Genomic DNA, 25,597 nt, shown 5'->3' with positions numbered 1-25,597 from the left:
GCGAGCCCCCATCCCTCCCTCGCCGGCCTCTCTAGGATACTTCGCCAGACCACCCCCACTGCCCCGGGGCAGCGCAACTGGGTAGGCCAGAGTTCAGTCCAACGGCTATTCCACCGCCACCCCGGGGCAGCGCAACTGGGTAGGCCAGAGTTCAGTCCAACGGCTGTTCCACCGCCACTCCGGGCCGGTGGAGATGGCGATCCTAGCTTCGCCCGCCACCACAGAGTTCTCTCCAGCCTCCCCTGTGGTGGGGGGCCCCCCGCTGGGGGGCCCCCGCGGACGAGTGATGGGGCTCCCAATGGATTACGGTTTTTTCAGGTGTCTCTAGCTAGATGCTGGCCCGTTCGAGACACTGGTCGCGCCCTTGCGAGTTTGCGTGGTGTGCCATCCCTCTCGTTCTCCTTCAGTGGTGAGCAGCATGGTGGCCTTCTCCTTTCCTCTCAGTGTTGCCCCAGACACAGCATGGGATTGCAACTCTGTAGAGGAAGTTTTACGTGATCAGATACTGGAGTTTTCTCACCACTTCAGTGACTTGGGGCTCACGGACCTATTGCAGACCCGATTACACTCAGCCCGCATGAGCTTGTTTGGTATAGGAGATTGGCGGGCAGATCCGGTCCACACCTCAGTTGAGGCGGTGCTACTGATTCTCCTCCATGCCGCCCCAAGGGTGCAACCTACCTTTAGATACATATATGCAGAGGATTGGTCTCACGCCTATGCCCTGGACAGGGCGAAGGCGGAGTGGGGCTGGACACAGAGACAGGTCACCCTCTTTTTGGAGAGACTCCGCACCAGGACAGACAGTGACTATTCTCCCTTCAAGCCGACGCCCAAGACTCACAGAGTGGAGGGCAGATCATCCGGGCCGGCTGTGAGAGGGGTGAGCCAGTGGCGACTGCTTCACTTGCCATAGCTCATCCATGAGGATCCTCTCATGGAACATCCAGGGTTTCGGTGGACATCGCTGTTACATTGGTCGGGGCAGACTTCGCCAGGAGATCCAGAGGGCTCTCGTTGGAGGACCCATAGATATCCTTTTCATCTAGGAGCACCACCTTTCTGTCGGGCGTACCCACACCTACGGGAAGATCTTGCCAGGCAAGAGTCACACTTTTTGGTCACCGGCATATGGCTCCCAGGGGAACCAGGGTGGAGTATGCATCTCAGTCAGCGAGCAGCTTCTATCTGAGGATGTGGATTCTGGCACTCTGGTCCAGGGTCGAGCGCAGTGGATCATCCTTCGGGTTGGGGAAGACCGCATTGGCTTCCTCAACTTCTACGCTCCTAATGGGGCGACCGAGAGAGCCGAGTTCTGGAGCACCATTAGGCAGTCCCTCCCCTTGGCAGACCACTGGTGCCTAGGGGGGGATTGCAACATGCTGGAGGATGCAGAGGACAGGATGGGGGGCAGCCAGGAGACCATTCATGGGCCGGAGCTCGCTGCCTGGGAGGAACTCGTGCTACAGGTGAGAGGCCAGGATCCGTGGACTCTCCCGGGAGTTTGGCAGGTTGCAGGGGAGTTTATCTTTCTCGTGCTCGGATAGACGGGCCACAGGAGTTAACCTTTCCCGCATCGACAGGTTTTACATTGATGAGTGGGCTTGGGATAGAGGTGGCACTGTGGGCATACTTGCAGGCTCCTCGTTTTCAAACCACTTTCCAGTGCTTCTCCAGATCGAGGACCCTACGAGAGGAGAGCGAGGCCAGAGCGTCCGGATTCCAGATTGTCTCAGAGGAGCCCGAGATTGCGACCAGAGTTGAGCAGGTCTGGCAGGAGCTGCAGTTCAAGAGAGGATTGGCAGCCAACGATCTTGCCAGGGGCTTGCAGGAGATCAGTCGGATGCTCAGACAGGTTGTCCTGGACCGTCTGGAGGCCTTCAGAGAGCAGGAGAGGAGCCTGCGGAGGAGTCTAGCGTCCCTTCAGAGACTCCAAGAGAGGGATCCTACGAGCCCTTGGATCTCAGAGCAGATGGAGTCAGCTCGCACAGAGATCAGATCCATCGAGGAGAGGAGGGTGGAGTTCCGATTCCATGCTCGGGCTTCTTTTTGGACACAGGCTGGAGATAGAGTGACTTGAGATTTCTTTGAGGCAACAGGGCCTCGCTTCAGACGAGAGGGTCTCAGGCGTCTTCGGCAGGTTGATGGCCAAGTTGTGGTGGATCCCCCCCAAGGTTCGGGCGATAGCCACAGATTTTTACAGGGATCTGCTCTCTGCTGAGCCAACAGATGACAGGGTGAGAGAGGCTCGGGAGGCAGTCTGGAGCTTCATGAGACCGGTTGTGCCGGCCCATTTGCAGCACTCCCTTCTCTCCCCCTTCTCGGATACGAAACTGGAGGAGGCTCTTCAGGCACTTCCTCGGGGCAAATGCCCAGGAGAGGACGGTCTCTCAGTGGCTTTCTTCCAGAGATACTGGGGTCTCTTACATAGGGGTTTCAGATTGGCATTCCAGGAGATTATGGAGTCGGGAGTCATGCCGGACAGCATGGCAGAGGGGTTGATTCACTTGATCCCCAAAGAGGGAGGAGACAGGCTGGAGATTAGACAGTGGAGACCGATCACCTTGCTAGGCACGGCCTACAAGGTCCTAGCTAAGGCGATCAGCAGCAGCAGGTGGCTTCAGCCTCACCTTCCGGACATCATCCACTCCACGCAGACAGGCTTCATCCAGGATAGGAGCATCCTAGATAACATCTTCTCTTTCTGGGAGGCTACGGCTTTGGCTAGATTTCGGCAGGAGGATCTGGCAGTGCTCCTTCTCGACTTCGAGAAGGCATATGATCGGGTGGACTGGGCCTTCTTGGAAGGCACTATGGAGAGGATGGGCTTCCCCCCTCAGTGGATCCGTGGGGTCTCTGCACTCTACACCTCGGCTCATAGCCAGGTGTGCTGATACAGGGCGTGCGGCACGGAGAGAGGTTCCAGCTCTCGCGCTCGCGGTGCGGCAGGGGTGCCCCTTGGCGCCCTTTCTTTTTCTTTTTGTGGCGGAGGCCATGAGCACTTTTTTGACGGCACAGGATACAGGTTTGCGGAGCCTCCAGCTCCCCATCCGCACCTCGGAGGAGCTCCTAGACTCGGAGTTTGCGGATGACACTGTTGTCTATCTTCAGGGAGGAGAGGAGAACCTCCGCCGCTTCGCCTCAGCCATGGACAGGTTTTGCAGAGCTTCGGGCGCTTTGATCAACAGGCACAAGTCGTGTGGGTTGTGGGTCAGTTCTATGCCCCCCCCCGACTTGGAGGCCAGTTGATGGTTTTCAGTGGCTGCCCCCCGGCACCACAGTGCGCTATTTGGGATGCTATGTGGGCATTGACATATCTCTGGAGCAGCAGATAGCCCCCCTTCTTCTGAGCATTTGGAAGAAGCTTCTGTATTGGAGTACCGCTCGTTTATCTCTGGCTGGCCGAGTAGTTGTGGCCAACCAAGTTCTGCTTGCTACCATGTGGTACATCACTTCTTGCTGGGCCTTCTCTCAGGCGTGCATTGGCCAGGTGCAGAGGCTCATCAGGAACTTTCTTTGGTCCGGTGGCGACGGGGGCGGCCCGCCAGGGCCAAGGTGGCATGGGCTGTGACCACTCAGCCGAGGGAGAGAGGCGGCCTGGGCATTGTTGATCCTATTTGCCAAAACCGAGCTTTGCTTGGCAAGTTGGTGGTTCGTGGCCTCCTACCAGGCGGAAGGAGTTTCTTGTTTCCAGGATGCTCAGCCGCACTCCTTCTCTTAGCGGCCCCTGGACCCCCAGCATCAGGTGGATCTTTACAGAGCAGCGATCCAGAGGAGTGGGCCTTGGCTTCGAGGAGCGTTTTACAGCTAGCCTTCTGAGGGCATGGGCGCATCTGAGGCCGTCACTCTTCTAGAATCCCTCGGGCACCGATGAGGAGCGCCTGAGGAGCAGCCATTGATTAGGAACCCCATGATCCGACTTCCCGGTGGCCATATGGTTGGATCGCAGTCTCACGTGTCGTGGGGCCCGTTGGCTCCGGCCCAGCCCAGTCCTTAGACGACTGGATTTGTTTTCAGCAGCTGCCTCTAGAGGCTCAAGAGAGGAGACTCAGTGGGATGAGGGGCAGAGAGTTGATGAGACAGGACATTGAGGCGGCCATCCCCCGGGAGTGGCGGACCCCAGTATAGGACCCTCCACCTCCACAGTGGATGGGCGTCTTTACTCAGCATGAGATCCTTCTAGCGGTCTGCGGCACAGCGGAGAGTCGCCCCACTCACTTTCGAGGTGGGAGAGGGTGGCCAGCTTCAGAGGACACGACTAGATTTGGATGAGCTCCAGGGTTGTATTTTTCAGAGGGTGCGGGTGGTCGGCTTTCATCAGAGACAGTGGCATGTAGACTCCTCACCGGCCTCGATAGGGGAGGACGGTTCTTGGAGATTATGGGCTTGGGACAGCAGGCCTCTTATTTGCCTTCAGTGGGATCCAGGTGAGTGGTTTTGGCGAGATCCCTACTCGGCCCCTACCAGCCCAGGCATCCCCTTTTTTCAGTACACAGCGAGGCTGGGGCGGCGGATTCAGAGGCACAGGATAGCGAGCACCCCGGTGGCGGCCGAGCATTGGCGGCAACAGGGGCTCTCCCCTGCCTTTCTTAGGGACTTCTGGCAGCGCCTTTGGGCCAGCTTCCGGCCCCGGAAGGTGACGCTTTTTCTCTGGCTCACAGCGCATAGAGGATTGGCTGTGGGGGCCTAGCTAGCTTTTGGTAGACACCCAGCGTCCTGCCCTCGGTGCGGCCATGCACAGGAGTCGCAGCGGCACAGCAGGTCTGGCAGCGCGCTCTTAGGATGGTTTTTGCAGGCTCGCTAGGTGAGATGCTGGTGACGTGGGGTGCGGTGGCTTGGGCCACGGACAGCGGCCCGGCCCTTGGATATGAGGACGTCCCTGGCAGTGCGACCATCCAGGTCTCTGACAGGGCGATGGCGGTGGTTCCGACGCCAGACTTCTCTTCGGCAGTCCCTCAGGAGGGGGACGGGCACAGATGGGAGATGATCAGCAGCATGACGACTTGGCACATATGGAGAGCCCGATGCAGGGAGGCCATTGACCGCCAGGCGACTCCACCGGTGGAGGTCATACAGGCCCTCTGGGTGGACATCATTCACACCTTGAGAGGACACTGGTGGCAGGGCGACTCGGATCGCATGAGAGGTCGCCGCAAGGCTTTCCTCCGCACTTGGCAGCCTGGCCCTTTCCTCATCGCGAGGGGCGAGGATGTCACTTGGCACTATAGGCCTCCAGTTTGGCTTTTCTCACCTCCCACATGTACTACTAGGTAGCCCCCCCCAGAGAGCGGCCAGCCAACGGGGGTGGAGATCAGGTGTTCACTGTGTGTTTTTTATCCCTCCTTGTGAGGTGAGCTTTGTAGCCTTATGGCGTTTTCTCATTAACTAATAGAAGGATCGTTTTTCCGGAAAAAAAAAATTCTATGAATAACCTCACATATCATTTGTTGTTGCTCCTCTAGATTAGTGGCGCTAGATGTAAATCGTAGGACTTCTAACCAACCTACATGGTATGTGTAACCCGTGTATAGATCACTTAGAGTCTCTGTGTGTAGATCATATTCCCAATTTTCATTGAGAAATATCCCATCTAGACTTGGTGTGCCAAACGGTTCTCTTGAAGTGGACGCAATGTCACTTCTTATGGATTGGCTTCTAGGGACCTCTACTTTAGGAAAAGCATCGGAAGGTGGTAGCTCAATAGGGCCCTCATTAAACGAAGTGGATAGAATATCCACATGGACACTCTTTGGGAAGGTAGGGTCTACATGAGATGTGAATGGCGAATCCACTACCCCTCCTTCTTCATTTACTTCGCTTGTCGCATGTTCAGAGCGTGTAGCTCTACTAAAGGTCTCTATTAGACGACTAAACATGCTAGATCCGGGTTGTGGGGCCCAAACTGGCATGTTTTGGCTTGTCTCCTCAGGGTTCTTGGTAGGGTGCCCTTCCATGGCTTCTGAGTCAGAGGACGAGTCACTAGCCGCTATTCGTGGAGTTGCACTTCCTTGGGTTCCAGCGGAAGGCCAAGATGCTAACGTGGAGGGATGGTGTGAGCCTGCGTAAACTGAAACGCTTTCGACTCTAGCACCCGACCAGAGCGTAGATGCATGTGACGTGGGTACCCTACGGGCATTGGTAACTACCCTTGAAGTCCACACAAGTGGTTTCTTAGGTGTTTCACACCCCGTTTTTACTTGTTTTTGTATTGTTTTTAACCTGTTTCTAACCCCCTTACTTATGGTCGAACCTGAACTAGGACATGATAGCTCTAAATGAGCGTATCATTTAAAGGGTCCTAGCGTGCTTTACAGCACCGTGTTCGCCTATCCAGAGCTCCTGTGGTCCTCAAAACAGTCTGTTTCCTTGTGGGGGAAAGGGTAAAGGCCTATTTGCTTGTGGAGGAAAGGGTGAAGGCTTTATCCCACATGCTCACTTCACTCCTTGGGGAGTGGGCTACATATAGAGCTCAACTTCCCATAAGCTCTCACTTGAAAGAAAGCTATGGAGGCTCACTCTCCTATATATATATATCAAAAGACCGAGACCGAGACCGAGATCGAGACCGGGGTCGGAGTCTATTTCGAGACCGGGGGGGTCTATTTTGAGGCCGGGGGGGTTGGGGTCTATTTCAAAAAAAAATTCTCCAAATAAAAAATCTTTCCTCTCCACACGTTTGGTTTTTAATTTTTTATTTATTTATTTTTTAATCCTGATTTTTTTTGGGATAAGTTTTCTAGGGTTTCTTTCTAGGATTCAGCCTTGGCCGCAACGCAGTTCGCACACAACGCAGGCCTGGGGATTCAGAAATCTCTCCTCACACGTAGAAAACCAGAGAACAGAACGCACGCAGATCGGAAAAATAACAAAAGAAACAGAATTACAGAAGACAAATTGTAGAAACAGATTGCAAAACACGGAAACACCTCAACAACAAACACACAGTCGCCTTTCCTACAGTGTAAATTTCAGTTCACGCAGCAGCCCGAGCTGCAAACTGGAGCTTGGTGCAGGGCATCTCCCCGGCAGCGGCGCCAAAAATGTGCGCTTTTGCCACTCACAGGTCGTAGCTGGGGACTTGCCGAACACCGTATGCGAGCCACGAATGGCTACAAGCATACAACCAGGAAAGCAAGCTCAAACAGAATGCAAAGGTGTGTCACTCACCGCTCAAACCACCACTGTGAAGGATTCCCGTGTCGCAACCGTGAAGGAGGAGCCGCCGTCGCCGCCGTGCCGCTACACAGTGCTCGATCGCTCTCTCACTCTCTCTCTCTCTCTCTCTCTCTCTCTCTCTCTCTCGCACACACGCAGGAGAAGGAAACCAAGAGGATAAGGCAAGAGCACTCTTGTATTCAACACATGAGAATGAGAGTTTTAGGGTTACATTAGACTCTTATAGGTGACTTGGCCGTTCACACATGGGCGTCCATACATGGTCAGCCGATCCTAACCCTTACCCTGCTGATATTCAAGGTGCGCCTCTCATCGGTGATCACCCAATCCCTTTATCCTTAACATATTGTGCCGACAAGCCGGGCCCATGACTCAGAATATTTAAATTAATGACGTAAAACATAGTACGTCTCAATGTCCGTTATAGGTTAACAACTATAGAGAACCCTAGTATGTTATAGGTTAACAACTATAGAGAACCCTAGTATGTATTTGGTTGAGTACCTTTTTCATTGTGTGTACTCTTATCTTTGTATATGGTGTGTTAAGTGAAGAAGAAGAAGATTTTCAGCCTCTCACCTTGTGTGTTCTCTTTTAGGGTTTTGTGGGTGTGTGTGTGCTTGCAAGAGCTCAAGCTCTCTTCTCCCCTGCATCTTTTCTTTCCTCTATCTTCCTCTGCCGGGACTCTCTCTCAACCTGCAAAACATGCATGGTTAATTAAACATGCATCTATTTCTACTACCATGTCTGTACATACAGCACTTCGAGCCCGCCTTTACTCTTAGAGCGCACGAGAGAGAGAGAGAGAGAGAGAGAGAGAGAGAGAGAGAGAGATCTGTGGTTTTTCTTCTCAGGTGTTGCCCCCGAGTTCTGCTCCCGTGAGTTGTGCACACCTCTGAGGTAAGCCCGAGGTCCCTTGCTCTGTCTATTTTTGTGTATTAGTTGATTGTGTGTGTGTGTGTGTGTGTGTGTGTGTGTGTGTGTGTGTGTGAGAGAGAGAGAGAGAGAGAGAGACAGAAAGAGAGAGATCCTGATGCGCATGCAGTCCCCTGCATGTGTGTAGGTGGGTGGGTGTGTGTGTGTGTGTGTGTGTGTGTGTGTGTGTGTGTGTGTGTGTGAGAGAGAGAGAGAGAGAGAGAGAGAGAGAGAGAGAGAGCCCGATGCTGTTTTCCCTATGAAAGAGAGAGAGAGCGAGACAGAGATATATTATATATTTTATATATATATATGTGTGATATATATGTCATATTTAAGATAATTATATATCATATTATATAATTATCATTATATTATATAATGATATATTATATTTTATATATATATATCATATATATCCTTTATATATTATATATATCATAAATGATATATATCATTTGTGTAATATAATGATATATATATCATTTGTGTGTGTAATATAATGATATATATCATTTGTGTATTTTATAAAATAAAAAATTAAATTTTTTTAAATTTTGAAACGGCATGTGTGTGTGTGTGTGTGAAAGAGAGAGAGAGAGAGAGAGAGAGAGTGTGTGTGTGTATCTTGAATAGTTTTTTTGATTTTAAAAGTTAGTGAATAATGTGTGTGTGTGTGTGTGTGTGTGTGTGTGTGTGTGTGTGTGTGTGTGTGTGTGTGTGAGAGAGAGAGAGAGAGAGAGAGAGAGAGAGAGAGAGATTGTATTCTGAATAGTTTTGTAATTTTAAAAGTAAGTGAATAGTGTGTGTGTGTGAGATAGATAGAGAGAGAGAGAGAGAGAGAGAGAGAGAGAGAGAGAGAGAGAGAGTATGTGTATTTTATGGGTGTGCGTGTGTGTTTTTAAATATGTTAAAAGTGTTTTTAAATATGTTGAATGATTTAGCTTTGAAATAGTTTGAGTGTGTGTGTGGCTTTTTGTGTGTGTGTGTGGGAGGGAGAGAGAGAGAGAGAGAATTTTGAATGGTTTTACTAATTTTAAAAGTTAGTGAAGTGTGTGTGTGTGTGTGTGTGTGTGTGTGTGAGAGAGAGAGAGAGAGAGTATTTTGTGGTTGTGCATGTGTTATGTTGAAAGTGTTTTTAAAAGTGTTATAAATGATTTAGCTTTGAAATAGTTTGAGTGTGTTCGTGTTTTTTTATGTGTGTGTGTGTGTGGGGGGGGGGGGGGAGAGAGAGAGAGAGAGAGAGAGAGAGAGAGAGAGAGAGAGAGTTTGGCATGGTTTTACTAATTTTAAAAGTTAGTGAAGTGTGTGTGTGTGTGTGTGATAGAGAGAGAGAGTGTGTGTGTGTGTGTGTGTGTGTATTTTTGTGGATGTGCATGTGTGTGTGTGTACATACACAAGCACACACGTGTATATATGCACACGTGACATACATGCATATATGCACACACCCACACACACACACACACACACGTTCACGTGCACATGTGTATGTGTGTGAGAGAGAGCGAGTGAGAGAGAAAGAGTTTATTTTGGAAGTTTTATTAATTTTTAAAGTTTGTAAATAGTGTGTGTGTGTGTGTGTGTGTGTGTGTGTGTGTGAGAGAGAGAGAGAGAGAGAGAGAGAGAGAGAGAGAGAGAGAGAGAGAGAGAAAGTGTGTATTCTACACTTCATAAGAGTGCATGCATGTAATCACACACAAACACACAAACACACACCCAAACATGACGTGCATGCATGTAATCACACACACCCAAACATGACGTGCAGACGTGTATATGCCCACATACACACACATGTGTATATATATGCAGACACATGTGTGTGTGTGTGTGTGTGTGTGTGTGTGTGTGTGTGTGTGTGTGAGAGAGAGAGAGAGAGAGAGAGAGAGAGAGAGAGAGAGAAGTGTGTATTCTACACTTCATAAGAGTGTGTATTCTACACTTCATAAGAGTGCATGCATGTAATCACACACAAACACACAAACACACACCCAAACATGACGTGTAGATGTGTATATGCCCACATACACACACATGTGTATATAATGCAGACACATACATGCATATGTGTGTAATATATGTATGTGTATGTGTTGATATATATTTATGTTTATATATATATATATATGTATTTATGTACATTTGTATGTATGTATTATACATATATGTGTATATATATGTATATATACACTCATATATATGCGTTATATTTATTTAATTATAATTGTGTGTAACATATATATATATATATATATATATATATATATAGTTATCTTATGTGTGTGTATAATATATATATATATATATAATTATCTTATATATATGTGTGTGTAATAATCATATATATTTATGTATTTGTGTGTGTGTGTGTGTGTGTGTGTGTGTGTGTGTGTGTGTGTGGAATTTACAATCTACAATTGTTGAAGGTTGCAGCTTCATGTACGTGTAATGTTTGTGGATTATGAAAAGCCTGATAAGTTAGATTTTCGGTGCCATAGGCACTGGACAATACAGAATTTTTCCATTTGCTGTTTACAAGCCTGTTCAAATACCGTTCGCCTCAAATATTGATCCAAATGAGTTTTGTAAGCTTTTATCCTTATCCAACTTTTTTCTACAAGAGTTATATTTTCAATGCTAATATTTTGTATGGCATACATTTTGCCAGATGGAGGCGCGGGATATAGGCTACCAAGGAGAGATAATCCAGTTGTCCGAAGATTGTTTTGAGGTTGTGTTTAGGTGTGTTAAGATACTCATCATTTTATGGGTTTGTAATGCTAGAAGCTTCTATATGGATATATACGGCAATCACAATGTTTTTATATATTAGTTTGGCAAGTTGAGGGCGATGTATACATATATGTATGAGTGTGACCAGTATCTATGGATATTATGGGTGCGTGCGCATACACAAACACATATTTACATGTGTGTATGTGACATGCACACATGCATTCATAGGCGCGCACACACTTACACATATCTTCCAGTTGTGGCATGTATGGTTTCAATGGATTTCACGTACACGTACTCATACGTACATGTACATACATACGTACATATTTATGCATGTTTGTGTGTAACTCAATGTGCCTAGCTTCTAAAAGTAAAGGAAGGGTGATTTTACACATATTTCTTTTGCATGTACCTAAATGCAAAATGCTTCTTGCCCGTCGGAGACGGGTCGCGACACTAGTCCTTATGATAGACGAAGAACCAAAAATGCAGAATCCGCACAACAGGGCATATCATCCTCATCAATGGTCCTAGCCCCCAAAATAAAAGAACAAGTTATGACTGTATCACCAAAAAAGAGGTTTATACTCTACCTTGAACCTTGCAAAGCCAAGCCCCTTTCCAATAAAGACTCATTAGTGAGACTAACTCCACTGAACATCAACACCGATGTCAGCCACTAACCAAGCTAACTCTACTAACACTACTAAGTGCCAATAGGTACAGCCCCAAAAGGCTCTAGCAAGGACCCCAAAACCAATCGGTACAGCCCCAAAAGGCTCTAGCAAGGACCCCAAAACCAAAGTTGGACACCCAACACCAGTGGTGGGTACCAAAGGAGGTCCTTGTAGCACAAAGATACTACCACAAGAATAATACAGTGTGGATCCCCAAAAGATCCTAACCCACCTCTCAAGCCTTGAGGACACCAAAGGCCAAGACACGCAGATCCGCCAACCATACCAAACAGAGCCAACCATCAAGGCAGCCACAAACCAAGGGGGTTCGGAAGAACATAAGAAGAAGACAAACGCCAAAGCAACTAAAACGGAAAATCCTATATTCATCCTCAAGCCACAACCACTCAAAGATGGGTACCTAAAGATCTCATGAAAGCTCAAAAGTTCTATCAAGGCAACATGCAAATATGGCTACCAAAGCTACACACGCCCGATGTACGACTCCACAAGTCCACTACATCGCACAAATTAAAATGGAGGCAAAAGATGGGAACATGTATTACCACTCAATGTCTGCCAAACAAGGGCAAAGAAAAAGTGCAAGAGGAAGCTAAGAAGTTTACCATAACCAATGATTTCATCAGTGATATACCCTCAACCTCGGCCACCCCACACCTGCACTCATAACAGGACTACCAAGCTTCACCTCTACCAAGAAACCCATCTCTACAACTTCTAACTGTCAAACCATCCCCAACCAGGTTGCCACACAGAGCCAGAGGAAGAGTCGAAAGCCTCACCAAAACCCAATTGGAGTTGAATTGCAGCAGTTACAAACTCGCCAAGGAGTCTATACAAAACCCGCAATGGGGTGTTGAACACTTAGTCAAGTGGCACAAAACCTGTAAATAGGGTGCTTAAAAGAAGAAAAGAAGCAGTCAAGGCAAAAAACTTGTAAAGAGATGCCTAGGCCATCCCGTACAAAGAACCATAGTCTCCACACCATCATAAAATGATTGAACCTGAAGTTTGTTCAATTTTTGAAGGAGCAGCCAAAATTTCTCTAAGGGCTAAGGAGAAGATGTTCACTCATTCCTATCCAGAACATTGCCATGGACAGTGTAGAGAATTCAGACTCTTCTCTAGAGATGGTAACCCACACCCCCCAAAAGAAGAAGAGATGGCTATGCGATCCATAGCCTTATGAAGAACACCCACAAAGTAAACATAAGCTCCTATATTACATAGAGAAATGTTACCGCGTAGTGGCCAAACCAGTAGTGGTAGTGCACCTAAAGTAGATCGGACTTGGCAGATTTCCCATGATGGAGCCATGGGGACCTGATCTCTTCAAGTGCTTGTACTTCATCGAGACATACAATGCAAGCTAGGCTATAGGACATGTCTTTGATTCAAAAGGAGCCTCACTCACTTTGCATCTCAATTTGGATGTGGTACAAGAAGAAGCTCTCTAGAGCTACCCAGGATTGAGAAGACATACGTCCACCATAGCCATGTCATGTGGCTTGTGCGAGATACATTTTAGGGGCCCATGACCAAGGATGGCATGGAGTGGCATAACATTACCCAACAAGACTTGATCATGCTAGCCAGAGCACTTTCTTTCCTCCTCAGCACATGTTGGGCAGACATGTTCAATTGGTGCAACGTCTCCACCATGGCCGTGTACATCAGGGAGTGGCAGTCAACTCTCAAGGCAAATTGGTAGCCTCCTCTCTCCTCACAAAGGTCTTGTATCACGCTGCAGGGTGGGACACAAACGTAAGAAGACAAAGGCTAGTGCAAGGATACAAAGGAGGAGGATCTCTGAAAGACATCCCAGCTCCTTGAAGAAACTCTTTTACAGTCATCATCTAGCACTCCTAGAGGCCAGACACTTCCCTCGCCCTCGCCAGCCCGGCATGATGGACCTACATCGCCCTCCTAATGCGCCACCAACAAGCATACTATGAACACGTTGCACTGGGTCCAAGTAGGATGTTTCCATTCCCAAGAAGCATACTCAGAAGGCATTTACACCTCACAAAGGAACTATACCAGACTTTGTAGTTGGTTTCTCGAATTTAGCAAAGGAGTTGGTAGGTTCTACGATAGAGTATATGCATAGGCACAATGAGCAAGTCATGGCTTCCCAGTCGGCCATGCTCTTGGCCAAAGCCGACCTCATACAATGTTAACATGACCTCCATGTTGCTCTGAGTGAAAAGGACAAGCTGCAAGCCCCACCACAAACCGAGAAGCTAGCCTAACAAAAGCCCTGAATGTAGTTGACTATGAGCTGAATGCAAGTGGGGATCACCATTTTCCGAGCAAAAATCCCCAACCTTTGAGTTGAGCTTCCCCATTCAACCCCCAATTTATAGCAAATTGCTCTAATAGTTGATGTTGTTGCAAGGATATTCCCTTGGAAAACACCTTGAAATATTTGTAAGCACAGAAAATCCAATAGATTGAATGACAATTAGGAAACTACATGCGTGTTTCACATGAAACACCACATGCCACCATTCTCAACTTTGATAGAATTCCCATAGACCACACATAAAGCAATGCCCAAGCAAGGGCTAGCAACCATAATCAAATGGCCCTATTATTTTGCAAAACAAAACCAAATTAAAGTACCACAATTAAACTTTTGCCATATTTCATAGAAGCAATCATATAAGGAGAGTGTGTGCTATGTGTGAGAAGATGCAGGGGGGAAGAGAGCTTGAGCTCTTGCAAGCACACACACACACTCACAAAACCCTAATAGAGAACACACAAGGTGAGAGGCTGAAAATCTTCTTCTTCTCTACTCAACACTCAACACACCATATACAAGATAAGAGTACACACCATATGAAAGGTACTCAACCAAATACATACACGGGTTCTCTAAAGTGTGAACCCGACTAAATGAGCTGGCGTTATAACTATGCCAGTCTAGAATGGCTGTCACACAGCCTGTCATCCCACTGGCCGCATATCACCCAAGATCTCACCAACCATGCCAGTGGTGTAAGTGTGGGGCCTATCCCCCAGGCGGGTCATCAGTGGCCACCGCCTCACTAGACGAGCTCGATATCTCAACACTCCCCCTCGAGCTCAACTCCATCTCATGTACACCAAGTGAAGCCCTGAATCTGCGGAGCTTCTCTGTACCCAATGCTTTGGTGAAGATGTCAGCTACCTGATCCTCTGTGCTGACATAAACAAGGTCAAGGTCTCCTGCCAAGACCTTCTCTCTGACGAAGTGGTAGTGGACCTCTATGTGCTTCGTACGAGCATGAAAGACTGGGTTCCTAGCCAACTGTATACTGCTAATGTTGTCACAGAAAATGACAACTTGTCTATCCACTGATAGACCCAAATCTGCAAGTAGCTTTCTCAACCAAGCTACCTCACACGCTGCCATAGCAGCTCCTCTGTACTCGGCCTCCGTACTCGATAGAGCAACCGTAGGCTGCTTCTTGCTGCTCCAAGTCACAGCAGCACTCCCCAAAGAAAACATGAATCCACTGGTAGATCTTCTGTCTGAGATACTACCAGCCCAATCAGCATCTGTGTACCCATGTACACATATCTCTATCCCAGTCTCATAGAATAGTCCACAGTGTAAAGTAGACTTCACATACCTCAGTATGCGTCTCACTGCATCCAAATGCGATTTCCGTGGAACCTACATAAACTGACTCACCAACCCAACAGCATAGCTCAAATCTGGTCTGGTGATCGTCATGTAGATCAAACTTCCTACTACGCTCCTGTACATAGTAGGATCCTCCAAGATCTCTCCTGAATCTGCACTCAACTTGCCATTCTGATCCAATGGCACAGAAATAGGCTTACAGCCTGTCATACCATACTTGGACAACATGTCCAAGCCATACTGTCTCTGCAGTAATCCAATACCATGTGGTGACTTAATCACCTCAATGCCCAAGAAATATCTGAGCTCTCCCAGATCCTTCATCTCAAACTTCTGTCTTAGCAAGATCTTTACATCAAAGATCTCTGCATCATGGTCCCCCGTAATGATCAAGTCATCTACATAGATGACAACAAGCACAACCCCTCTATCACCATGTCTCACATACAATGAGAAATCTGCATTGGCTACATGAAAGCCAATAGTGACAAGATATTCAGAAATCTTGTCAGACCATGCTCTTGGTGCTTGCTTTAAGCCATACAAGGCTTTTTTCAACCTGCAAACATGCTCGGGGTGACCCACATCCTCATAACCAGGTGGCTGCAACATATACACCTCTTCTTGCAAATCCCCATGCAAGAATGCATTCTTTACATCCATCTGATGTAAAGACCATTGCTTTGACGCAGCCACTGCTATCACAACTCTCACCGTTGCCATCTTGGCAACTAGGCTGAAAGTTTCCTCATAATCAATCCCATATGTCTGCGCATATCCTTTGGCTACCAATCTAGCCTTGTACCTGTTTATGCTTCCATCACTGTTATGTTTAACTTTGTACACCCACTTGCATCCAATGGCTTTCTTGCCTTTAGGCAATTGCACTAAATCCCAAGTTTCATTTCCATATAGTGCATCCATCTCCTTATCCATAGCTTTCTCCCAATACACATTTCCAACAGCCTCATCAATGCATGTGGGCTCAACAACCTGCACAACCTTTGCCATATATGCATAGTGATGTGCCACATAACCATCATATGTAAATCTCTGCACAGGGTTCTTCACTCTCCCAGATCTTCGCAGCTTTTCATTCATGGCTTCCATAGCCTTCTTTACACCAGGTGTTCTCATAGCTGGGATCCCAAGCTCCTCATCAAGGCTCATATCTGAGCCACTAGACTCTCCATCAACATGAGAATGCCCTGCAGAAATGTCAGACATACCAAGGGGCTCAACCACTTTCTCTTTTCCTTTACGTGATGTAGTAATCACATTTGCAGGACTGGTATTATGACGTAGCCTGCCACTCCATGGTCTATCAACAGACCCACTAGATGAGAACTCTCCTGGTCCACTCAAAGACTGTGATTGCTGACCTGCATTCTGTGCAACCACACTTCCACTCACATCAGCCCCAACAGCTTCTTTTTCAGCAGCATACCAGCTGCTCATCTCATCAAAGACAACATCCCTGCTTACCCTGAACTCACGTGTAGCAGGGTTATAACACCTGTATCCCTTTTGCTCAAGGGAATATCCAATGAACACACATTTTTCAGCTTTCGGATCCAGCTTGGTTCTCAGCTCATCTGGCACATGCACATATGCAATGCATCCAGATGAGACAAATCTGGTTTTCTGCCAGTAAACCTCTCCTCTGGAGTTACATCATGTATGGCTGCAGTTGGAGTCCTGTTCATGATGTATACTGCTGTAGAAACAGCCTCAGCCCAATAGCAATGCGGCATATTTTTCTCTTCCATCAATGCTCGCGCAATCTCAGCAATGTGCCTGTTTTTCCGCTCAGCAACTCCATTTTGCTACGGAGTATATCTGCATGTAAACTGTCTCCGAATACCATTCTTCTTCAAAAATTCAGAGAACTCATTGGAGAAGTATTCTCCCCCTCCATCTGACCTTAGGCACTTAACATATTTCCCTGTTTGCTTTTCAACCAAAACTCTGAAATTCTGAAAGTGAGTGAACACCTCACTCTTCTCCTTCATGAAATATACCCACACTTTCCTTGTGTGGTCATCAATGAAAGTGACATAGTACCTGCAGCCTCCCATAGACACGGTCTTCGTAGGACCCCATACATCTGAATGCACAACATCTAGTGCATTTCTGCTCACATATCTGTTACGTGGAAACACATGCTTTGTTTGCTTCCCAAATTGGCATGCTTCACATATTTTCTGCATACCTTCCACTTTAAATTTTGGCAGCCCTGTCACAATTCCTTTTGTTTGCATAGACTTCAATCTCTGCACATTTACATGTCCTATTCTTTTATGCCATATGTCTGTGTCTGCAACAACTCCTGAACCATTTGCAAACATCGCAGCACTCATTTCAGGCATGTCTACATCCAACGTAAACATTCTGCCCACTCTGTTGCCTTTTGCAACCAACCTGCACTTGTCTTTAAAGTCTTCGACATAACAACCATCGGGGTTAAACCGAACCTGCAACCCCTGCTCAATCATCTGGCCAACTGAAACCAGATTCTTTGTTATGTTTGGTACATGAAGTACATCTGCAAGGTACTTCACTTTGCCATCCTGCATAGACAATGGCACATCTCCAATGTGGGCAATTGGATGAGCAGTGTCATCCCCTGTTTCCACAAAACCTGGTCTTTCCGGGTTTTTCATCTCCTTGAACCACTCCCCATGACTCGTCATGTGGTTCGAAGCGCCTGAATCCACATACCATACATTATCTTTTTGTGCTGCATCAACATTTTCAAACATGGCATTCACAACATACTGCATAACAAACAACCTTTCATTATCCTCATTATTTCTGCTTGAGGATGCATAGTTGTTTTGCTGCACTTTCCCATTTTGCATGTCAGCTTGCTTCTTATAACATTCTGACTGCACATGTCCAGGCTTACCACAATAGTAGCATTCACGTGCATCATTATATTGCCTTTGCCAATTTCCACGGCCTCTTTGACTCCCCCTGCCTCTGAATTTGCCTCTTCCACCTGCGTGTTGTTGTTGTTGTTGTTGATTCTGGGACTGTTGCTGCTGCTGCTGCTGCTGGCCATAATTCTGATTACCTGTTCGGCCACCTCCTTGACCGCGTCCACGGCCTCCTCTACCTCGTCCTCTTCTTGAACTCGTGTAGAAGGCCTGTTGCTCTGAACTGTTTTTGTTTTGTGAAGTCTGTTGGTCTTCACCCAAGCTCTTCTCTTCGATAATCAGCATAGACACCAAATCTGTAAAGTTGGGAATGTTTTCCCGAGTCTGAATGGACGTCTTGAACGCCTTGTATTGTGGCCCGAGACCACGTAGACAGACTTCCACCTTGTCATCATCATCTACTGACACACCAATAGATGCAAGGGATTCCACAATACTCTTTATCTTCAGCGCATAGTCATTCACAGACATGCTCTTTTTCTCCACAGTATGAAGTTCATTCTTCAACTGTATCTTACGAGCCTTGGTATTTGTTTCATAAAGCTTTACCAAGGTGTCCCACGCCTCCTTGGGGGACTTGGCATCCTGAATGTGCCCAATCATGGTGTCCTGTATACTAATGGAAAGCCAATACATTACTTTCCTGGCTCCTTGGTTCCAGTCTTTAAACTCTTTCACATCTGCAACAGTCGGATTTATATCCGGTATCTCCGGTGCCTCTTCATGCTCACCTTCTATGTAGTCCCAATAACCTTTTCCCATCAAGAAATTCATCAACCTGAACCTCCAAGCATGGAAGTTATTCTTATCCAGCTTCTCAGCCACAATCTGAGTTATCCCATCATTTGACATCTTGCCAAACACACAACTTTACCAGCAACTGCACTCTGGTTTTTCTGCACAAATGCTGTATTTTCTGCACAGCGGTACCGCAGTACTCTCAAATGTCACAACCAGTGACTTCAATGCACATACATACACCCAATGGCAACTGTAGACCTCTTTGCAGCACCCACAGTGTCTGCACAATCAATCTGTCTTCCTGCAGTTCTTAAAACAGAGTTCTGCAGAGAATCGATGACTTACCCGTAGTAGTGCTCGAAATCGCATGCTTTCTGAAAAACGGAGGTCCAGACGCGCCCGAAATGCGTTTTCGGCCCGAAAATTTCGGTCCAAAGGACTATCCAAAGGATTGTATAGTTGCCCTATAGCTTTACTCCCGCGAAGAAAGCTCCTCAATCAGAGATCGTTTGCCGGTGCCTCCCGTAGAGCTCTCGACAAGGGTGTAGTCACCAACACAATAGGGAAGAGTAGTTGAAGCTCTTACCCTCGTACCGCTTCCTGTGGTTCTCTTTCTTGCAACTCAGCCCTTAGCACGAACCAGGCTCTGATACCATAAGAAGATGCAGGGGGGAAGAGAGCTTGAGCTCTTGCAAGCACACACACACACTCACAAAACCCTAATAGAGAACACACAAGGTGAGAGGCTGAAAATCTTCTTCTTCTCTACTCAACACTCAACACACCATATACAAGATAAGAGTACACACCATATGAAAGGTACTCAACCAAATACATACACGGGTTCTCTAAAGTGTGAACCCGACTAAATGAGCTGGCGCTATAACTATGCCAGTCTAGAATGGCTGTCACACAGCCTGTCATCCCACTGGCCGCATATCACCCAAGATCTCACCAACCATGCCAGTGGTGTAAGTGTGGGGCCTATCCCCCAGGCGGGTCATCAGTGGCCACCGCCTCACTAGACGAGCTTGATATCTCAACAATGTGAGGAGGCATCATTAACATGCATCAAAAGCATAAGTTTGCAAACAAATTTGCCAAGGTAGTTCTATGTTTTTTAACTTACCATTAAAACAATGGTGCAAAATGTTTTATTATGCACAAAATCCCTAAAATGAAGATTCTAAACTCTCACAATGACATAACAAACCCCTCATAACAAGCTCAAGAATGCCTCGTTGAGTTCATTCCTTGTTAGAGTTGCCCAATGGGGATGAAGCTATGTTTCTCTTGGTCCACTCACAAGAATTGCTTTAAAATGTAGTATATGTGTTTATGTTTCTTTACTATATCAGTTCATCTTTCTTCTTGTATATGCAGGTTATTTATTCATTGTATCGTGTATATGCAGATTATTTATTTATTCATCAAATTGTATCGTGTTCCTTCTAGTTTGTATAGAAAACTTGCAATCATCTATATTGCTATATGCCACTTCCCAAAAGCCGCCTCATAAGGATGTAAACCACAATCTCTTGTGACCATGCTAGCCATCCCAAACTCGAAAAAATAAGTTATTGTCCTTTTTTTATAGAACCATTGTTGCAAAATGATTAAACGAAGTAGATTACATCTTATAATTTGGATGGAACGGCTAATGTCTACATTTGCCTTTAATTGATTACATGTTGTACTCGATACCAGATAAACATTTCCAAAAGAAGATGATACCAAGTACAATTCTCAAAATCCAAGCCTAGTATATTAACTTTCCATTGCACAATAGTCCAACAAGTTGGATGTAGCTTGGAGGAACTCATTTATGAAAAAGGTGAGCTCAAGTCCTATAAAACCCCCCCTAGTAATGTACATATGAAATGATGATGTAGCATTGTGACAAAAATGTTGACATAAACACCACTTTGGTTTTATTTGATAATGGGATCCAGATGATTTCAAATTATGGATTTTAGCAATAAACATTTTAAGCAAATAAACATTTCAAATTATGGATTTTAGCAATAAACATTTTAAGCAAATAAAATATTGTAGCAAGGCTTGGCTATGCTAATATGGGAACACTAGGAAAGGTGACATGTTGCAGATATTTTGCCAAGGGGCTTATCAAGAAAGTGTACTTTTTGGGGATAGGATTTGGGTGATGGAGCTAATAAGATGTGCCGATGTGGAAAGCGAGCTAATCCCCTTTTCTTAGATGGGTAAAGGTGGATGGGGGAGGCTCCCCCGTTCATGAGAATGGGTAGGGGAGATCTCTCCCTTTTCTGGGTTTTTTTTTCCTTTTTCCACTTAGTGTGTAAAGCACCTAAGTCGAGATGTAAGGTTGGTGGGGGCTCCACGTGAGTCTCAAGCTTTAAAAAAGCTAGTAAAAAAGGTTTTTTTTAAAGCCTTAAAATGTATAGCAATGCGGGCCTAGCAATTTCATGGCAATCCACGTGTCAAAGAACTTGTTTACATTTGCCTTTAATTGATTGTAGAGAGTATCCTCTTGATAACTGATTAGTGCTTAAATAAATTTGGCATTTTAGTGTATTTTACACCTGTTGAAATTCAAAAATATCCATTGAACCTTGACCTTGTTTTAAAGAAAACTCATGAAAATTTAACTTTTCAGTTGCAAAATTTCCTAGTCATTAAAACAAGATGACATTAATTATAAATTTCAAAGATTGACTTTGGCATGCACATTTCCAAAACAAGATGATCTGTAGTACAAATATCAAAATCCAAACCTTGGTATGATCTCTCCCTTGCACAATAGTCCAACTCCAAAGGTTGGATACAGACTCACTGGACCCATATAAAGGTTTGTATAGTAACGTACACATGAAATGGTGGAGCAACGTGACACAAATGCTGACGAGTTGATGATTTTAAATTATTTGAAGGTGGGATTTATCAAGGTGGGATTTTAAATTATTTGAAGGTGGGATTTATCAATAAATTTTATTAAGCGAATAAATTATTGTAGGCCTTGGGGATATAGATATTTTGCCAAGGGCCTTATCGACAAAGTGCACTTTTTGGGGATAGGTTTTGGGTGATGGACATGTGCCAACGTGGAAACTGTGAGTGAGGACAAGTCAGCAAGCGAGCCAAGTCAGAAGGTGTGTGGGGTCCACGGGAGGCTCGAGTTTTTTTTAGCTAGTCACGAGAAAACCGGTGCGGGTTTCACGGCAATCCACGTGTCAAAATTTAGCGGGCTATCGGCCATGTAGCGAGCCTACGTGTCGAGCTGGCCAGCTTCTACCGGCTGCACTCAGCTTCCGCCGTCAAATTTGGCGGTGACGAGCGGCCGGTGGGAAGCGCTAACCATGGTTAGTCGTCGCAAACCCTGGTACATTCTTCTATAGGCGCAGTATATATCATAACCATCATCATCCATCGCGCAGAGGCGTGTGCCAGCACGCACTTTCTTCTCTGTATAGCTCTTCTTCTTCTTCTTCTTCTTCTTCTTCTTGTAAACCCTAAATGAAGAAGCCCTGCGCAGAGGCTGCCCTGCACTGAAGCTTTGGCAGCCCGCCCTTTCTGTTTTGCGTGGATGCTCTTCACTATGGGTCTCTCCTAGCTCCGCGTGCTTGATTGATTTCCGAGGGCAATACACAGGTGAGCTACCTCCCCCTTGTCTCTGTGAAGGCGCAGAGAATGGGCGTGGAGCTTGCTCTGTCCCTGCGCACGCCTCCCTCGCAATACGCCTCTGCGTTTTCTGCGCCGCCTCGCTCGCTGCTGAGGAGAAGGCCACGCGTCATTGCAGCAGGAGCCCATAGCTCCAGCTTCGCCAACAATTCCGAGGGGAACTCGGACTGGAGGTTTAGCAGCTCTCTCGATTGCACTCTGAATCAAGAAGACGATCATCATCATCATCACCATCACCATCACCATCCCCATCGATACCACCATTACCATCATCATCATGCTGGGCCGGGATCTGCGGAAATAGGATGCCAGAGCAGCAGACCAGGGCTAGGGTTTTCTGTCACGGCACAGAGCGACTTCAGCGATGCTGAGATGCTGAAGGAGTATGTCCATGGCCCGACTCCACTCTCGCACAACGTGAAATGCTTCTCTCCCGTGAAAGGGGAGAACGCCAGAGTAGATCTTGCCTGTGCTGCAGGGGCTGTAGCAGGAGTTGGTTTACCGCTCTCCCTGAGAATGCTCAAAAGAAAACAACAAGGCAATCGAAAATCTATCCTAGCCTCAGGATTGGCTGAGGTTGGGAACTCCCTGCTCAACGCCTTCTCATCCATGGTTTTCATGATGAAGACACTACAAAGCCATACTCTCCACATCAGGCGGCAGTTCTTCGAGCAAGAGATCGAGGGCCTGCTCAACCAGGTCCAACGAGAAATGCATGCCTCTTTCCTGTGGCTGTTCCAACAGGTCTTCTCTTGCACACCGGAACTCATGGTGCTTCTCATGGTTTTGCTCGCCGATTTTACCGTCTTCTCCATGGCTAACAGTTTGCCTCTGGCACCTGTTTCCTCGTCTGCACTTTCTTCGGCTATGGTTTCAGCTTTGTCAAATAGTATGGACACTTCTGCTCCTGCTTTTTCTATGAGCAGGTCTGGTGATGGTTTCCAAGCTTACTTGAGGAAAGCTCTCATGTCTTCTCCATCTCTCAGTGACACTGTTGATCAATCTCACAATGATAGTGGATGGGTTGGGAATGGAGGTAGAAGAAGCCATACCATAGCAGGAGGTGCAGATGGTGGCCCTGACCCCTTCAAGGTCTCAGTGAGTATGAGCAAAGCAGTGTACTCTGTGGAAGATAATTTGCCTTCAGAACTGTCATCTATGGTAGCAGCTTCGATAGCTTTGGAAGAATTCACAGCCAGTCAAACAGAGCTACCGTCCGATAACTGTTCTTCCTCTGTTGGGAACAATATGCAATCGGACATCTCATCCATTGCAGCTGCACTTGCTTTTGAGGGGTTAAGCACAGCAGAGGACCTCTCTAAGTGTGACACTCTCTCGGTTTCAACCATCAATGAGGGGGGTGATAGTGTACAACCTCTACAAAGTTCAGAAGCTGCAGAGGATTCCAACCGTGTTCTCCTTGATCAAGAGACCATGCAGAGTTTAGTAGCCCCGTTCACTGTTTGTGTTAAAGATGATAATTATTCTTGTTATGACAGGACAGAGCTGGCTTACCAATATGCAATCAGCAGTGATTCCATGAACTCGATTCTACTTGCAAACTATGCACAGTTTCTTTTCCTTGTGCGCAAAGACCATGACAGGCATGCTGTCCTTCACCTTTACTTGCATACACAACAATTTTCACATTAAGCTTTGCAATCTGTCAGTTTTGCTTTCATTCAAGTTGGGTTTTTTCTCATTACAAGATCCTTTGAGATGCTTGATATATGCATGACTGTTTTTTGCAACAGAGCTGAGGAGTTGTTTCGCCGAGCTGTGCTATGTGATCCGTTTGACGGTGTTGCCATCAGCCGCTTTGCAAGCTTTTTATGGCTAGCACGGCATAATCTTGCCGCAGCTGAAAAATCTTTTAAAGCAGCTGTACATGCAGATCCCGGCAATTCTTTCTGTGCAGCAAACTATGCCCACTTCCTTTGGAATTCAGGCCAGTAGGGGCAAGTGAAAACAGTAATGCTGTGCTGAGCATCGCTTTGATCTCAGTATGTCTTTAAGGCATTGTTGAGGGCTGTGCATGAACTGAAAATACAGAGATGCTTGTCCTTCAGTGATGTCTGGTGAATTGTTGAACTGTTGCAGTGAGATTCAAAAGAAGGTTACAATGAACACTTTTCCCATCAACCTTTACTCTGGGGGATTGTCCGAGGGGTAGGAATCCTATTTGTGAAGCAGATATCAGGGGATAGTGGGTGCTCTACTTCTGATTGTGAGTATGATTTCTGGAGACCACAACTCGCTGATTAGGTTGTAGTGAACTCATCCATGTTGAGTATGGGCCTGAAGGGAAGTGGCAGTGTACCTGACACACGGAATTACATGTTAGCTATGGCCCCATGGAGCAGAGAGTCTCTTTCAACAAGGATTATAACTCGCCATGATATGAGAAGTTCAGTCACACCGTTGGGTTTGATACATGTGTAAAGCATTATGTTATAATGCGGAGAATGTAATCCGATGATGTAATATAATTCATAAATTCTACTGCAATTCAAGTGGAGATGTAGAGCAGCGGCATATATTCTCATTGTCTGTTTTCCAAGTTGTAGCCTTGGCTGTTATCTATGTCATTGTAATAACAGGTCAAAAACTTGTTCCTTCATTGTGATTATACATCCATTTTCTGAGCGCAAGCTTCCATGTTCAATGGGTATTCATATTACTAGCGGGCGACCTGTGCACTGTGCACGTCTTTTGAGACTCCAAATTCAAATTCTACCCAAACCTCCTCATACCTCCTCCTCTCTTGCCGGAACCTCCAAATTCTTGCCATCCGGCAACTTTGTGAAACTCTTCCTTAAGATAATATATATAGAGAAGCAAATGTTACACATAAATAGGCCTTTGCCAAGCCTCTCACAAACACACATTCAATGACTGTTTACATTAACTTTCTCTTTGAATGACTCTCTTAGATAGTTTCTTCAAATCCCAACTCTTGACATGCTCTACAAGTGCTTACTTAAAAGACACAATATTATTATGGGGATCCTAATGAGCTTTTGGACCTCTTCTTTTTTTCTAAGTATGCATGGCATGTATTATTTTTGGTAAAATTTTGACATTAAAATTTAAAT

General features: G+C 46.3%; 1 protein-coding gene across 1 annotated transcript; it reads left to right on the top strand.

The window, feature by feature from the left end:
• The first annotated feature begins 22,242 nt into the window (after positions 1-22,242).
• On the top strand, positions 22,243-25,020 carry LOC147617315 (uncharacterized). Its single transcript, XM_086776965.1, has 2 exons — positions 22,243-24,106; positions 24,257-25,020. The coding sequence occupies exons 1-2, from the start codon at positions 22,512-22,514 to the stop codon at positions 24,456-24,458; spliced, it is 1,797 nt and encodes a 598-aa protein (XP_086633091.1). The 5' UTR covers positions 22,243-22,511; the 3' UTR covers positions 24,459-25,020.
• Positions 25,021-25,597: the final 577 nt, after the last annotated feature.

The sequence above is a fragment of the Cibotium barometz genome, chromosome 37 (genome assembly GCF_041138505.1).
Source record: "Cibotium barometz isolate CiBa-2024 chromosome 37, ASM4113850v1, whole genome shotgun sequence".
NCBI classification, from domain to species: Eukaryota; Viridiplantae; Streptophyta; class Polypodiopsida; order Cyatheales; family Cibotiaceae; genus Cibotium; species Cibotium barometz.
Note: the sequence above shows the minus strand (reverse complement) of the source record. Positions and strands in the feature narration are given on the sequence as shown.